This window comes from Ruditapes philippinarum, unplaced genomic scaffold (assembly GCF_026571515.1).
Source record: "Ruditapes philippinarum isolate M1 unplaced genomic scaffold, ASM2657151v2 ctg1229_1_1_1_1, whole genome shotgun sequence".
NCBI classification, from domain to species: domain Eukaryota; kingdom Metazoa; phylum Mollusca; class Bivalvia; order Venerida; family Veneridae; genus Ruditapes; species Ruditapes philippinarum.
Window position 1 is genome coordinate 47870 of NW_026863177.1, and position 17249 is coordinate 65118.

The 17249-nt window shown below is 35.7% G+C and overlaps 1 protein-coding gene across 2 annotated transcripts in view; it reads right to left on the minus strand.

The window, feature by feature from the left end:
• LOC132721351 (GATOR complex protein MIOS-like) overlaps nucleotides 1-14957 on the minus strand; it is a 35141-nt gene extending 20184 nt beyond the window's left edge. Inside the window, exons 1-8 of one of the 2 annotated variants that reach the window (XM_060705639.1) lie at nucleotides 14823-14957; nucleotides 13717-13853; nucleotides 11697-11767; nucleotides 9302-9381; nucleotides 8799-8842; nucleotides 4392-4450; nucleotides 3827-3983; nucleotides 370-471 (exon numbers count right to left, since the gene is read on the minus strand). In XM_060705639.1, the coding sequence (XP_060561622.1) occupies nucleotides 370-471; nucleotides 3827-3983; nucleotides 4392-4450; nucleotides 8799-8842; nucleotides 9302-9381; nucleotides 11697-11767; nucleotides 13717-13825 (622 nt within the window). In that variant the 5' untranslated portion in view covers nucleotides 13826-13853; nucleotides 14823-14957. Of the gene's footprint in view, nucleotides 1-369; nucleotides 472-3826; nucleotides 3984-4391; nucleotides 4451-8798; nucleotides 8843-9301; nucleotides 9382-11696; nucleotides 11768-13716; nucleotides 13854-14236; nucleotides 14259-14822 lie in introns of those variants that run through there. The other variant, XM_060705640.1, reaches the window with a different exon arrangement.
• Nucleotides 14958-17249: the final 2292 nt, after the last annotated feature.

Consider the following 17249-nt stretch of genomic DNA (forward strand, 5'->3'; position numbering starts at 1 on the left):
AAGATTTTTTTTTTGAATTTGATAAAAAAAGAAGTATTATTTATATTCATCAAAGAAGATAAAGAGTAATTATAGTTTATAAATATTATAATTATAGTTTATAAATATTGTTATACAATATAACAAAAAAAACAGATTTTAAAGCTACTATCCCTTGTTTGTTTGAAAAGTTAAAATGTCATCGGAAGATACTGTTACACAAAAGGTTACAATTACATACCTGAACATATATTAATATTTGCTCCAAAAATTGTCAATTCTTTACTTACTGTATATCTAAAAATATCTGTCTTGTATCAAAAAAATGACTTAAAAAAAATTTACTAACATGCACATTTAAATCTGAAACAACAAATTCTAAATTCATACCTCTGATATCGTAAACTCTAAGACATTTCCCATTCATTCCTGAGATAAAAGTTTTGGGCTCCTTATTAAACCATGCAAATGATGAAGTTGTGTCACCCATACCTGAAAAAAATCAAACAAACAATGAAATATTTCTGCCAGAGCCTTGCATAAACCTTGCATAAACACTTAGAAGATTTAACAACACAAAATTAATTATAAACTTACAGCCCAAGCATGTTCTTTCAAACAAGAGCAATCCATGTGGTATTAACACTTGTCTGATAAAATAACCACTTTTAACAAAAATTCTACGTTAAAAGGGGCATAACTCCAAAAAGACAAAATGTATAGCTTTCAGAATTATGCCCCTTGTACCTTGTCTGATAGATCAATTACTACAATTTTCATTTGATACCTTTAAAATTGTTCAAGTAAGTAATGGGCTACATTAAAGTTTTTTCACAATGACAACAACAACGATGATGATGCCGCAGCAATCATAATATCTATTTTCTTTGAAATAGACAAGATATGTTTGTAAAACATGTATGCCCCCTATCAGCAGCCAATTAGTCATGTGATAAGGTTATTATGCATGACTTCTGACCCAGTGATCAAACAATCAATAAGGGTTATAAAGTATCTACTGGTCATGACTTTGACCCCTTGACCCAAAACTCAATAGGGGTCATCTGCTGGTCACGACCAATCATCATACAAAGTTTGAAGTTCCTAGGCCTAGGCGTTTTTAGTAAATTAATCAGAAACCGTTTTTACCTACAAGGGTCAATGTGACCTTGACCTTTGACCCTTGACCCAAAATCAATAGGGGTCATCTGCTGGTCATGACCAATCACCATGCCTAGGTTGAAGTTCCTAGGCCTAAGGGTTCTCTTATTATTGATCGGAAACCGTTTTAACATACAAGGTCAATGTGACCTTGACCTTTGACCCCAAAATCAATAGGGGTCATCTGCTGGTCATGACCAATCACCATGCCAAGTTTGAAGTTCCTAGGCCGAAGCGTTCTTTAGTTATTGATCAGAAACCGTTTTTACTTACAAGGTCATTGTGACCTTGACCTTTGACCCCTTAATCCCAAAATCAATAGGAGTAATCTGCTGGTCATGACAAATCACCATACCAAGTTTGAAGTTCCTAGGCCTAAGTGTTCTTGAGTTATTGATCAGAAACCGTTTTTTACTTACAAGGTCAATGTGACCTTGACCTTTGACCCTTCACCTAAAACTCAATAGGGGTCATCTGCTGGTCATGACCAATCATCACACAAAGGTTGAAGTTCCTAGGCCTAAGCGTTTTTAGTAAATTGATCGGAAACCGTTTTTACCTACAAGGCCAATGTGACCTTGACCTTTGACCCCTTGACCCCAAAATCAATAGGTCATCTGCTGGTCATGACCAATCACCATACCAAGTTTGAAGTTCCTAGGCATAAGGGTTCTTAAGTTATTGATCGGAAAGCATTTTTACCTACAAGGTCAATGTGACCTTGCCCTTTAACCCCTTAACCCTAAATCAATAGGGGTCATCTGCTGGTCATGACCAATCACCATACCAAGTTTGAAGTTCCTAGGCCTTAAGGTTCTTTAGTTATTGATCGGAAACCGTTTTTACCGAAGAGGTCAATGTGACCTTGACCTTTGACCCCTTGACCCCAAAATCAATAGGGGTCATCTACTGATCATGACCAATCACCATCTCAAGTTTGAAGTCCCTAGGCCTAAGGGTTCTTTCATTATTGATCGGAAACCGTTTTTACCTACAAGGTCAATGTGACCTTGACCTTTGACCCCTTGACCCCAAAATCAATAGGGGTCATCTACTGATCATGACCAATCACCATACCAAGTTTGAAGTTCCTAGGCCTTAAGGTTCTTTAGTTATTGATCGGAAACCGTTTTTGCTTAAAAGGTCAATGTGACCTTGACCTTTGACCCCTTGACCCCAAAATCAATAGGGGTCATCTACTGATCATGACCAATCACCATACCAAGTTTGAAGTTCCTACGCCTTAAGGTTCTTTAGTTATTGATCGGAAACAGTTTTTGCTTTCAAGGTCAATGTGACCTTGAACTTTGACCCCTTGACCCCAAAATCAATAGGGGTCATCTACTGGTCATGACCAATCACCATACCAAGTTTGAAGTTCCTAGGCCTTAAGGTTCTTTAGTTATTGATCGGAAACCGTTTTTGCTTACAAGGTCAATGTGACCTTGACCTTTGACCCCTTGACCCCAAAATCAATAGGGGTCATCTACTGATCATGACCAATCACCATACCAAGTTCTAGGCCTTAAGGTTCTTTAGTTATTGATCGGAAACCGTTTTTGCTTTCAAGGTCAATGTGACCTTGACCTTTGACCCCAAAATCAATAGGGGTCATCTACTGATCATGACCAATCACCATACCAAGTATGAAGTTCCTAGGCCTTAAGGTTCTTTAGTTATTGATCGGAAACCGTTTTTGCTTTCAAGGTCAATGTGACCTTGACCTTTGACCCCTTGACCCCAAAATCAATAGGGGTCATCTACTGGTCATGACCAATCACCATACCAAGTTTGAAGTTCCTAGGCCTTAAGGTTCTTTAGTTCTTGATCGGAAACCGTTTTTGCTTTCAAGGTCAATGTGACCTTGACCTTTGACCCCTTGACCCCAAAATCAATAGGGGTCATCTACTGGTCATGATCAATCACCATACCAAGTTTGAAGTTCCTAGGCCTAAGGGTTCTTTAGTTATCACTCGGAAACCATTTGGTCTACGGACCGACGGACCGACAAGTGCAAAGCAATATACCCCCTTTTCTTCGAAATGGGGGCATAACAAGCTAAAAAGATAACACTACTTTTTTGTACATTTCTGATGTTAGAATATAATAATAAGAAATTTACACAGCAAAACTGTCTTAAACAGCCTTATATTAACAATCATTTGAAAGAAATTTGAATTACATGTATGTATGTTCCTGATATTTTAGCAAATGAAAGAGTGACACCTGACTGTTAACTATATCTTGGTACAAATGTTAAGCAAGTAAATCTACCCTGGAAAGGTACGTTATCTCGGAAATTAGCTTTGGCACATGAAAATATATTTTGTATACAAGGTGAGTATTTGTTTGTTTGTTTGTTTTGGGTTTTACGTCACATCGACACAGTATAGGTCATATCGCGACGTTCCAGCTTTACTGGTGGAGGAAGACCTCAGGTGCCCTTCCGTGCATTATTTCAGGCACGAACGGGCACCTGAGTAGAACCACAGACTTTCAGTAAGCTAGCTGGATAGCTTCCTCACATGAAAGAATCCAAAGTCCCTGTCGGGATTCGAACCCACAGCGGTGAGGGGCAAGTTGTTTGAAGTCAACGACCTTAACCACTTGGCCACGGACGCCCACAAGGTGAGTAGAATAGCTCCCTATGTCCTTCAATAAATCACAATAAAAAAATGTGACTTACCTGTCTCAACAAACGGTTTATTGGCAGCATTTTCGGCCATGTTTGAGCTGAACCTCTGTCGTTCCATACCACCAGCTAAATCAGAGTTAGCTCTTGAGTTGACATCCCAGATACTGATACAACAATCATTCCTGTGTTTGTCCAGACCTTCTGCTAACTAAAAAGTAGTAAAAGCATTTATTCAATTGCATTACAGTAGAACCCCGGCAGGGCAACACTCTTTAGGTGGCAAAGATTTCGCTTTTTGCTTAGAGGTGTTGGTCTAGAGAGATAAAAAAAATGCTAATAAAAAAAGAAATAATAAAATGTGTTAAACTTCATTAAGCGAAGAAGAAATTTTCCTGACATCATTTTATTTATTGACATCATATGACCTGTAAGCATTCCTTTTTTATGCTGTGCATATATCGTTAAATAATGCACATGATTGCCCTATCAGTTTGATAGAGGGAATAGTGAAAAGCGTGTTAGAATGATTATTTATTGGGTACCAAGAAATCATCATGGCAAATTACATAATGTGTAAAGAATTTGATTGAGACACAATTGCATACTTTATACATACCAGATTGTGATGTACAGGATTCCATTCCAAGTAAACACAGTGCCTCAGGTGTTTGGGTACTGGAAAAAAATATTTATTTTTATATAATTTTGGGAGATTGAGTTTTAACCCTGGATCTACTTATAATTTAAGTATTGGAATTACCCAGTATTGAATTTAACACAGTCAATTTACAGTGAAGGGGTTTGTTATATCGAAATACAAATATTGAGAGCTTAGGTTAGACTGTATAGATATGCAGGAGGCTGACCTGGCATTATATTGATGGCAAAATTTTATCACTGTGGATCGAGTCATACCAACACTGTAACGGTAATACAACACTTTCAAAGGATCTTTGATGTTGATTTACCAAACAATAAAAAAAAACAAAAAAAACAAGAGCCAGTTGAACCAGGTGATGCTCCTCAAATAGGTTTTGGACACAGGAAGGTATACCTCTTGTAGTGTCAGAGTTATGTCACAGACAAAGTTAAAGTTAAGTGTAAAAACAAACCAAATGTTGTGCGCAACACATTGTCTCAATATGGTGATCATTTCTGTGAAACAGTTGTAAAATCTGACTTCAAATAACGAAGTTATGGGCTGGATACGATTTTGCTGCAAGGTCATGCTGTGACCTCAACCTTCAAGGTAGCAACCCAAATGTTGCGTGTGACACTTCGTCTCAATATGGTGATCATTTCTGTGAAATAGTTGTAAAATCCGACTTCAAATAACAAAGTTATGGACCAAACATGATTTTGCTGCAAGGTCATGCTGTGACCTTGACCTTCAAGGTGGTGACCAAAATATTGCGCGCGATATGTCGTCTCAATATGGTGATCATTTCTGTGAAATAGATGTAAAATCTGACTTCAAATAATGATATTAAGGGTCGAACTCTATTTTGCTGCAAAGGTCATGCTGTGACCTTGACCTTCAAGGAAGCGACCCAAATGTTGCTTGTGACACGTCCTCTCATTATGGTGATCATTTCTGTGAAATAGTTTTAAAATCCGACTTAAAATATCAAAGTTATGGGCCGGACACTATTTTGCTTCAAGGTCATGCTGTGACCTTGACCTTCAAGGTAGTGACCCAAATGTTGTGCGCGACACCTCGTCTCAATATGGTGATCATTTCTGTGAAACAGTTTTAAAATCCGACTTCAAATAATGAAGTTATGGACCGGACACAATTTTGCTGCAAGGTTATGCTGTGACCTTGACCTTCAAGGTAGCAACCCAAATGTTGTGCGCCACACCTCGTCTCAATATGGTGATCATTTCTGTGAAACAGTTTTAAAATCTGACTTCAAATAATGAAGTTATAGGCCAGACATGATTTTGCTGTTCTTTTGTTATTTTCTATTGTTTAATAGAGGGCCAATGGCCCCTTACTCTATTGTTACGGAATTAATTCTATTGTTCTCCTTTGTTCTGTTTACAGTTAGATGGCCCCCTATCCCTATTCAGTAGTGCGGACTGACTGACGGACGGACAATCAGACCCGAAATTTTTCGGGGAGCATAATAAATAAATAAATTCTGGGAAAATAATAATATGCATAAATTCTGGAAGCATAATAATATGCAAAATCTAATGAGTAAGAGTAAATTACCCCAAGAAAACTTTCACACATTCATTTTACATAAAACATTTAGAGATATTCAGTCAACACTTTGTTTTGATCAATCAAAATAACATTTATCATTTCAAACCTTATTTCCCTGCGGAATTTCAGAAATGGACTTGTCCAGCTTACATTTTTTGGAACTGTCAATAATTTGAGGGTTGACTGCAAAACTGCAGTAACTTTTATTATAAAATACTTAGAACAATTTACTGATCAACCCTTGAATTACTTCCACCAGTATATAGTCTGGTCAAACTGCAAAGATATTCAGGCATGCCTGGATCTATACTGGTGGCAAAGGCTGACCCTTTCAGTTCCGCTTCCAGCAAAGTAAGGTAAAATCTAACTGAAACTAGAACTATCACTAAATGTGAATAATACCCCCACAAGACTGCTTCTGAAATGAGGATGTTACTAGTAACAGAATACCTTGTAAAAGAATTGAAATATAGAGTTATGGTTGTGGGCAATTAAAGATAGTTGTGGTTCTTGTATGTTGCATTTCCTTTCAATGCGGTTGGCCATTGATGAAGTTTTATTGAATTACTCTATAATAAGTCCAGACAGACAAGGAAAAGGAACAAAGGGCAATAACTCTATAAATACTGAAGATGGGGTTATAGTTCTTGTGCACTGCACTTCCTCTTATTGTACTTGACCATTGTATGAAGTTGTTTTGAATTCCAACCAATACCTTTTAAGTTATGCTCCGGACAAGGATAAGTATCAAAGAGCAGTAACTCTGTATTTTGTCAAAATGGAGTTATGGCTCTTGTGCACTGTACTTCCTTATAATGTCCTTGACAACTGTATGAAGTTGTATTGAATTCAAAACAGTAGTTTTCAAGTTATGCTCTGGACAAGGAAAAGTAACAAATGGCAATAACTCTGTAATTAGTCAAGATGGAGTTATGGTTCTTGTGCACTGCACTTCCTCTCAATGTGCTTGACCATTGTATGAAGTTATATTGAATTCCAACCATTAGTCTTCAAGTTATGCTCCGAACAAAAAAGCAATGGAAAAGTAACAAAGGGCAATAACTCTGTAATTAGTCAAGTTGGAGTTATGGTTCTTGTGCACTGCACTTCCCCTTATTGTGCTTGACTATTGTATGAAGTTGTTTTGAATTCCAACCAGTAGTTTTCATGTCATGCTCTGGACAAGGAAAAGTAACAAAGGGCAGTAATTCTGTAATAAGTCAAGATGGAGTTATGGTTCTTGAGCACTACACTTCCTCTCAATGTGCTTGACAATTGTATGAAGTTATAATGAATTCCAACAATTAGTCTTCAAGCTATGGTCTTGACAAAAGAATACAATGGAAAAGTAACAAAGGGCAATAACTCTGTAATTACTTTAGATAGAGTTATGGTTCTTGTGCACTGCACTTCCCCTTATTGTGTTTGACAATTGTATGAGGTTGTTTTGAATTCCAACCAATACCTTTTAAGTTATGTTCCGGACAAGGAAAAGTATCAAAGAGCAGTAACTCTGTATTTTGTCAAAATGGAGTTATGGCTCTTGTGCACTGCACTTCCTTTTAATGTCCTTGACAACTGTATGAAGTTGTATTGAATTCAAAACAGTAGTTTTCAAGTTATGCTCTGGACAAGGAAAAGTAACAAATGGCAATAACTCTGTAATTAGTCAAGATGGAGTTATGGTTCTTGTGCACTGCACTTCCTCTCAATGTGCTTGACCATTGCATGAAGTTATATAGAATTCCAACCATTAGTCTTCAAGTTATGCTCCGAACAAAAAAGCAATGGAAAAGTAACAAAGGGCAATAACTCTGTAATTAGTCAAGATGGAGTTATGGTTCTTGTGCACTGCACTTCCCCTTATTGTGCTTGACTATTGTATGAAGTTGTTTTGAATTCCAACCAGTAGTTTTCATGTCATGCTCTGGACAAGGAAAAGTAACAAAGGGCAGTAACTCTGTAATAAGTCAAGATGGAGTTATTGTTCTTGAGCACTGCACTTCCTCTCAATGTGCTTGACCATTGCATGAAGTTATAATGAATTCCAACAATTAGTCTTCAAGTTATGGTCCGGACAACAGAATACAATGGAAAAGTAACAAAGGGCAATACCTCTGTAATTACTTTAGATAGAGTTATGGTTCTTGTGCACTGCACTTCCCCTTATTGTGTTTGACAATTGTATGAAGTTGTTTTGAATTCCAACCAGTAGTTTTCAAGTTATGCCCCGGACAAGGAAAAGTTACAAAGGGCAATTACTCTGTAATTAGTCAAGATATACTGTATGGTTTTTGTGCACTGCACTTCCTCTCAATGTGCTTGACCATTGTATGAAGTTATAGTGAATTCCAACCATTAGTCTTAAAGTTATGGTCCGGACAAAAGAAAGCAATGGAAAAGTAACAAAGGACATTTACTCTGTAATTACTTTAGATAGAGTTATGGTTCTTGTGCACTGCACTTCCCCTTATTGAGTTTGACAATTGTATGAAGTTGTTTTTAATTCCAACCGGTAGTTTTCAAGTTATGCCCTGAACAAGGAAAAGTAACAAAGGGCAATAACTCTGTAATTAGTCAAGATAGAGTTATGGTTCTTGTGCACTGCACTTCCTCTCAATGTGCTTGACCATTGTATGTAGTTATATTGAATTCCAACCATTAGTCTACAAGTTATGCTCCGGACAAGGAAAATGCAACGGACGTCTGGACCGACCAACCGACCACCAGGTGACTCCTATATACCCCCCCAAACTTCGTTTTTGGGGGTATAAATACTACAAATAAATTAAGCAGTTATGCTACACTTACTGAACTCCTTTGCTATCAGCTCATGTGTTCCTTTTCTGCCAAAGCTGAAATCAAAAATAAAGAACAAACTAAAATTTGAACATTAAAGCTTAATTTTTTTTCTGTTTCAACTCGTTTTTTTTTGGTCTATTTGAAAAGTTCCCTAGCCTTATTATCGCAGAGGAAATACTTCATTCTACATGTACTGCCCTTACTATTGAAAGAGGATTAAGTTCACTCCCTTTATTACAAAATGAACTTTTTCAGCATTTCCATGTTTGAACTGATGAGTTCTGCTTGGGCTGATGTATAGGAAGCTTTTATATGCACTGCCTTCCACAGACAAGCTTTAACAACCCAGGCCTGCACAATTTTGGATTTTCCTATGCTGAGCGACCAATGGGATTTTCACATTGATTTATGTTATGAATTATTATCAAAACTTCTGAATTTTTAGATAGGAATTTGTGAAATTTTTCTGTTCGAGAGAACTAAGCTATTTTTTACAAAAAATTTAAACTCACTTTGAGATAAGGACTTTTCCATTAGCTTGACCGATAGCTATCAGGTTGTCAGTGGTTACCCCTGGATACCATTCCACACACTGAAATATTAATCAGACATTGTTCCTATAGAGTGACAGATGGTTTTATAATATTAAGCAAACATGTAATCTCTTAACAATCAGGGTTCCCACTCTTAGATATTTTGAAAATTTAAGGACTTTTCCAGGACTTATCAAGGACCTTTTTTGATTTTTTAAGGACTTTTTAGAAGATTAAATTTCACGCTATTCAATTTTTTGTCCTATGAATATTTTCATGGTAATGTTTAAAACAACATTTAATAACACCAATATAATACATGTAGTTCATGACATAAATCTAACTCTAAGAAATACATTCAGTGTCTATAAATAATGAAATGTACTTTGTGACAGCAACTGTTGCAGGGTGTCTGCAATTTTCATGTAATTTTGATGTTTTTAATGCTTCCAAGGGATCACTTTTTTTACAAGATATTCATAGTACTTTAATAAGTAACCTCACATTTGACCTCAGTCCACTTAGGTGCATTGAATGGCAAAAGCATGTCTTACTGAAGGGTATATGAAAACTGCCTGCAGGTGTTTCTACATTAAAAATTTCACAACTTTCATGTTTAAATGTTGTACTCTGCTTAAGCCTGTGCTACGGGTTCTACAAAATATGGCGGCAGCACAAAATACCCAAACACACACAATTATAGCAATATTCATTTTGGTTTGTATACAATATAGATTTTAATGAGAAAATGAATTGATATTTACAAAATAATGTGACTTAGCCAACTATTACTTTCATTCATTCCATTGAAATTTTCAGTTCAGATGTTGTAAGAAAAAAAGTAACATTTGCTTTTCTGACTGTTAGGTTCATTAATGAATAGACAAATGTACTTGCAAGATATGAGATTTGTTGTCTACATTTAAATTTGTAGGGTGTAATTTTGTTGAAATTTCATATGTAAGTTCATTCGTATTATTTTTTTTATTTAATAGTTTTCATGGAGTATACTGTATTTGGGTATATTTTGGTTCAAAAATGTATATTTGGGTATGTTTGATTACATCTTAATGAAAGTGCATATTGTATTCATGATTAAAACAGCACTTTTTTTAGTATAACACATTCATTTTTAGTATATTTTGGCTAATATTTGGGTATTTCTTGCTACCCAAATATGGTGTGGCCAACTGGCTGTGCTCTGCCTTGACAATAGTTCATGTATGTAATACTTTTGTTTATTTTATATTGATTTACCTTTGGCTTTTAGCATGGTTGTGAGCAATAAGGTTAAACAAATTGCCCAAGGAAGCAACCAGACCTGTGAACTTTCATGTTTCTTAGCACGGGCCAATCAAGCAAACTTGTGGTCGATTTGTGACTGTCTAAATTCTTATAACATTTTCCAAACAAAACCGCCATAGTAACCAGAAAATAAATGTTAAATCTCATAAATGTCAAACTTGGCCTCCCAAAACACATGTAAATCGAAAAATAATCAACATTCAAGATGCGGAAGTCAATATACTGTGCTAAGACCGCCATTTTGGTTGTTTGATTTACCTCCCCTTTTCCAGACTAATTCCCGTACCTTCCCGGACTTTTTTATGTATCAACACTAATTCCCGGACTTTTCAAGGCCGGGAGCTCCTGTTTTCAAATTCACGGACATTTCCCGTTTTCCCGGACAGCGTGGGAACCCTGTAACAATATATGAGCCGCGTCACAACAAAACCAACATAGTGGGTTTGCGACCAGCATGGATCCAGACCAGCCTGCGCATCCGCTTACCAACCCTATTACAAGTAGAGAAACTGATAGCGAACAGCATGGATCCTGATCAGACTGCGCGGATGCGCAGGCTGGTCTGGATCCATGCTGGTCGCAAGGCCATTATGTTGGTTTTGTCATGACGTGGCTCATATATTGTTACCGATACTTTCATTGATATTACAAAACTTAACCTGCTGGATTGGAAAGATATATACTGCCAGGCCAGTCAATATGCAGTTTGGCTCTAAAATGTTGGAAAATAATTGTATTTTGGTAATGAAATCCCTTGAACTTTTGACTGAAACGTTCAGCCAGAACATTAGTACAGTGTATATTAAAGGGAATTTTAAGAATTTGCAGTTGAATACCATTAATATTGTACTATTATTATGACTCTAATGTTTCAAATTCAAAAGTGGGCAAACCCATTTCATAAATTCTACAGATAAGGGTAAAATTGGTCAAATTCCACTTAATTTTTTTTTTTTAAATGAGTTTTAATAATACAATGTTATTCTTATACATTTATTTTTTGCTGATTTTTAAGAGAAGATTTATAAAAACATTTGTTCAATAGATACAAGAAATATTATTAGCATACCTTTGTTAAATGGACATCAGAAAGTGTGGTAAGACTAGTGGCATACAGGTCATCGGAAATGTGATAACTCCCTGAAAATATAAACATATAATTTGAAATTAAAATGGATCACGGCGTACTACGAACACAACACAATTTTATGTCAATATCAACCCTTTAAGCGTAAAATAAAACTACAAATCTCTTTCAGAGTGGCGAACAACGTTTGCCGAACACAAAATTTTTTTATTCCTTGAATGATTATGTTTCTAACCTATGATTAGACCTGATTTTTTAATCGCTAATAAAATGTCAATGCCTGTCATTCGACAGGGCGGAAGCACACTGATGTGCATCCGCGGATCACAATCTCATTTAATACCGAAAATAATTCTAGACGAAATAGAATGAATAATATACATTACACATTATATATGTATATGTATTGCTAAGTACAAAATTAACCTAACATGAAATTTTAAGACTCAAGACAGTATTTACTAATTTAGTCATACATGCCATAATATTCTGGACATCTGTAAGTTCACAAAAATCAAACGACAGTGCCAAAGAAAATTTTTTCACACAAAGCAAAAATAGAAATTTGGAACTTATTTGCAGCAAGAATGATTCCAATTTTATGCAATTATATTTCTATGTTAATTATTCTAAGACGTTGATATCAGATAGATTTCCCCAGACAGTTTAGAAATACACAAGAACTGTTGCATAAAGTATGCATGTATGTATGCTTAGCTTAATGAGGGTCCATCCGCCCTTTCAGGCACTGAGAGTACGGACCCCGGACATGTCACCATTCATGTCCTTAAACTATCATCCAACAGGTGACCTATAAATTTTGAATTCAGTAATTCACTGAATGATACTAAATATGTATGCAAGTTGAGTTTTGTGATGATACAATTTTGATGCATGGGAGGCCAATGAGACTATTATATGCATCATGGAGAAAAATGAATGTCATGTAAGCATGTTAAAAAGTCCTTTTAAGTGTTGATAAGACCGCCCTTTAATGATGATTGACACTTCTAGCGCATCAATCGATCTCTACCACCTGTCAATCACCTGTCTCCAGGATCAGTTTATAAGAAAGGTGTGAAATTAAATTTTGTCAACAAATTCTGAATATATATAATTAGCAGCAATTTTGTTTATACATATATTTACAAAATTATTTGTATGGAAATAATTTTACTTCTTCAAACATTTTGGTTGTGTCGCGATTTTGTGCATTATTTTTATCATCAGAGTCTCGAGACACTTAAGTGTTTTAATTTATCAAAAAATAGAAAGGGACATTTAATTTTTGGCCTAAACACCATTACATGTACATTGATCAGGACGTTTGTCAGTGATATAAATCACAGTGACTTTTCAGATAAAATCACGGTGACTGACCACTGAGTGCCCCCAACTGTGAAACTTATGTAGTGATGGTTCTAGCTTCCAAAACTTTATAAGATTTTTTCTTTCATCTGATGTGGCATTGTCACAGTATAAAAACAGGTATGCTAGATACCTTACACTACTGCAGTGATAAAGCATAGTAAAAATATGTTATATGCTGCTATGTTAATTTTAGAAATATTTTTTACAGTGTCCCATAAATCAGTCTTGAAATTATGGCATACAGTCATTAAAAATCTGCAATGAAAATTATCAATCTGAATATTTTTGTCCAGATTAGAAGATGAACAAGTCTTTTTAGGACATTGAGTGTGGTAAGATTTAAATAGTAAACAATAAAGGAAGTTCATGGCTTTAATTGTATCAACAACTAAAAAGTTCCATTTTGTAGTCTTCTTCTAGAAACACAAGTTTGCATACATGAATGTTTTTGTTTTTTTGTCATTTACTTTAAAAAAAACATTAGGACTAGACTCTACAGTGTGTATATGCTAGTGATATGTGACTCACATACAGCTAGAACTTTTGGCTACAAGTACGGGCCTGTATGGCTAGCTATCCAGCTACATGTACTTCCTACAAAAAAATATTGTTTCAACATGATAAATATTACCTTTTGGTATTGGTCTATCTTGTATATATTTTGTCTCATACAGATTTATGACACTGTTAGTGTATGTAAGAAACTTGTTCTTATCAAGTGGTGACCACGAAACCTTCATGATCCTGTTCCTACAGTACACAGGTCAGCTAAATGATAGAGAAAAAACAACATGGAGTTATTATGTAAAAGACAGCTAACATAACATGCTATAATTACAACATTAGTCATTGCATATTGTAAACTACAAAACAGAATTTGCTTGAGCTCGACAATATCTTGTCATAAGTAACGTTTTTAAAGAAAGACTAAGAAATTTGAAAATGACCTATCCTGAAATTGAACTATCCGGATACTGGTACACTTCAGCTATAAATATCGGTTATTTAAAGAGCTGGTTGCATTAAATTGCTTTTAAAGAGGTGCGTGACCATTCAACATGTTAGAGGTTGTTTTACGACCAATATGTCGCATTATTGAGCTTTATTTAATCATAAATAACATAAAACAATACCATTAAAAAGAGTGTTACTTTCAGTTTTACATCTTCATTGACGAATAAAAAATATAACGATGTCATCAATTCCGTAGACAACTTCGGAATCGGACACTCAGTGCATATCTAACTCAGTGATCACAATTAACGTGCTAGTTATTTACTAATTTGAAAATTCAGATAAGAAAAACATAGGCATTTTGGTGTTCAACAGTTTTAGTGTAAAACATATTTTAGATAAGTTTTTTTAGGCCAAAATATCAAATTGAGTACCAAAAAAGAAAATATTAGTTATAAACAACACCAAAGGGAAAATAGAGAGAAATCACAAAGTCAGGTGATAATAGGTATACGCTACCTTGGTATGTGTAGACAAGGCAATAATATGGCCGAAAATACTGGCTATATAGCCACTTCTCTTTGCAATCGCACAATTCATGAAAAATACAAATAACAAAAAGAGGATATTGTTACAAGATATTGTCAAAACAATATCAAGAATAAACACTGATCAATATTTTGCTATATAAATACATTGAAGTGTATAAAATTAAATTTATTAAACAACCCTCTATTAGATAAGATATTATTATATGAATATCATGAAATAATGTATACTAACGTCCATGTTTTATAGCCGGCGAAGCTCCGTCTGTGTAGTTGCTACATGTTCAATGTACATGTATTTTAAACCCTGGCTATGTTCAGAATACGATCGTGTACAGTTTACCCGATACGCACGGTTTACATATCGGCCAGTCACCGGAACGGTCATTTGCACGTTTTGCACGTGCACGCTATACATGTCTTCCATATGTTGATTCAGTTCATGTCGTATCATTTATGCGATAGGGGCTATTCTGAAAATTATTTTTTTAACTAATTTTTCACTGTTTTCGATGTGCCACGGCTTTCCGGAAACGAACGAAATCAGGCAATTTGGATGCTTGTGGGTGGGATGTCGGCCAGGGTAGTCGCGCGTCGGTTTGGGTGCTGTCGGAAGACGATTGATCGTCTTGCAGCCCGGTACCAGCAGACTGGGGCTGTTCACGACCGGCAGGGACCTAGTTGACCTCGTGTAACGACCGCTAGAGCCGATCGTTTCATTGCGTCAACGTCAGTTGGCAGCCACACTCACTGCTAGGCAATACGGTGTCTCAGGGCAGAACATTCGCAGCCGGTTGCGTCGTAACGCCCAACAAATCAGGGCATGCCGCTCGCACACTGGTTAGATAATGACACAACGTCACCGTGCTGCCAGACTGTTATGGGCGCGACGTCATCTGAACTGGAGAAGGGCTGACTGGAACCGAGTTTTGATCACCGATGAATCTCGGTTCACAGTTAGTCATGCTGACGGAAGGATACGGGTATACAGGCTTGAAAATGACAGATTCGCCGATTGTTGCATTGTTGAGAAGAACAGGTTTGGGTGGGAGAGCGTAATGGTCTTGGGTGGGATCATGGGAAACCGGAAGACAGATTTGATTGTTGTACAGGGCAACATTAATGCACAGCGTTATGTTGCAGACGTGCTAAATGCATATGCCTTACCATTTATTTGTCAGCATGGCCTTGGTGTAACATTGATGCAGGACAATGCCCACCCTCGTGTAGCCAGGGTCACCACTCGACTCTTGCAACAAAACAATGTCAACGTCATGCCATGGCCCGCGGTTTCTCCGAATCTCAACCCCATTGAGCACATAAGGGATCAGCTGGGCCGCAAAGCACGAGCTAACCATCAGATTGACAATGTTCGCGATCTTACACGGGCGTTACAATAGGAATGGAGGAATTTTGCCCAACGCACTGATATTGCGTTCGTTACTTCGATGCAACGTAGGATCATTGCATGCATTCATGAAAATGGTGGCAACACTCGGTACAAACTAACTTCAATCTCTAAACATTCAATAACACCTTTATGAGTTGTTGTGATATATATAATAATGAGTATAAAAAAAGTTCAATACAAGTTGGCAGTCAATTCATTCTATTATAATATACATGTATTTAAATAGTAGAAGTAGTTCATTTTGAACAAACACATATACAGACATATAAGTAAACACATGTTTCAGTATAAACCAGATAAACCAAAATATTGGTATAAACCAAGAAAAGTTGAGAAAAAGATTTTAATAAAAGCAATAAGATTCAAGATTTAAGTAATAATTTACATGATATATGCGATTAATACCTGATTTTGTCTTATTACTATACATATATTTTACAGCAGAACAACCTCTTTTATTGTTATTATTAGGGCTATTTTTGCATATTTGACCTCTTTTTGGTAGTTTAAGTGAAATGTTGCACAATATTTTACATAATTATCAATACAGTTCAAGTTTTTATGAAAATTAGCATAAATCTGGAGGCGTGCTGCTTGAAACAGAACATAGTATTTTTTGTAGAAAAATGATATGGAAAAGAAATTATAAAATAAACAACTAAAAATTGAAACAACTTATGTCAATAATAAAGCAACATAAATTGACATACATTTATGAATGTTTTTACAGTTTAAACATTTCCATTTCTAACCAGTTATAGATCTTTTTCTAGTAATTCCAAAACATCTTAAATTGTACCATCTATTGCATTTGCGATCTTCGCATCCTATCATGCCGTCTATAAAATCTGACTTTCCACAAACTCATCTGCGTTTTTCTACATGTACCTTTACAACCCTAGGAATGGCCGTAAAAGCTGTCTTACGATTTTTTGCCCCTCTTTTGGAAATGGGTACATTTTGCCATTCTCTAAACATAAAGTTAAATGTTCTATAATCTCTCTTATTGTGTATTTAACAATATTTTACACGAAAATTAAATCTATAAGGATAATTACAAAATTCAACAATGTTTACAATAACAAAAGGTCACAATCGTAAGAATTTGGTTGTTGTTGTATTCTTGGTAATTTAATATTTAAGTTTTTTACATAATATAATATATTTGACACAATAGTATTTGTACATTGAATTTTAGATGTTTAAATTTCTCTGACATACTATCTAAACAATACAAACAACACGACTCAT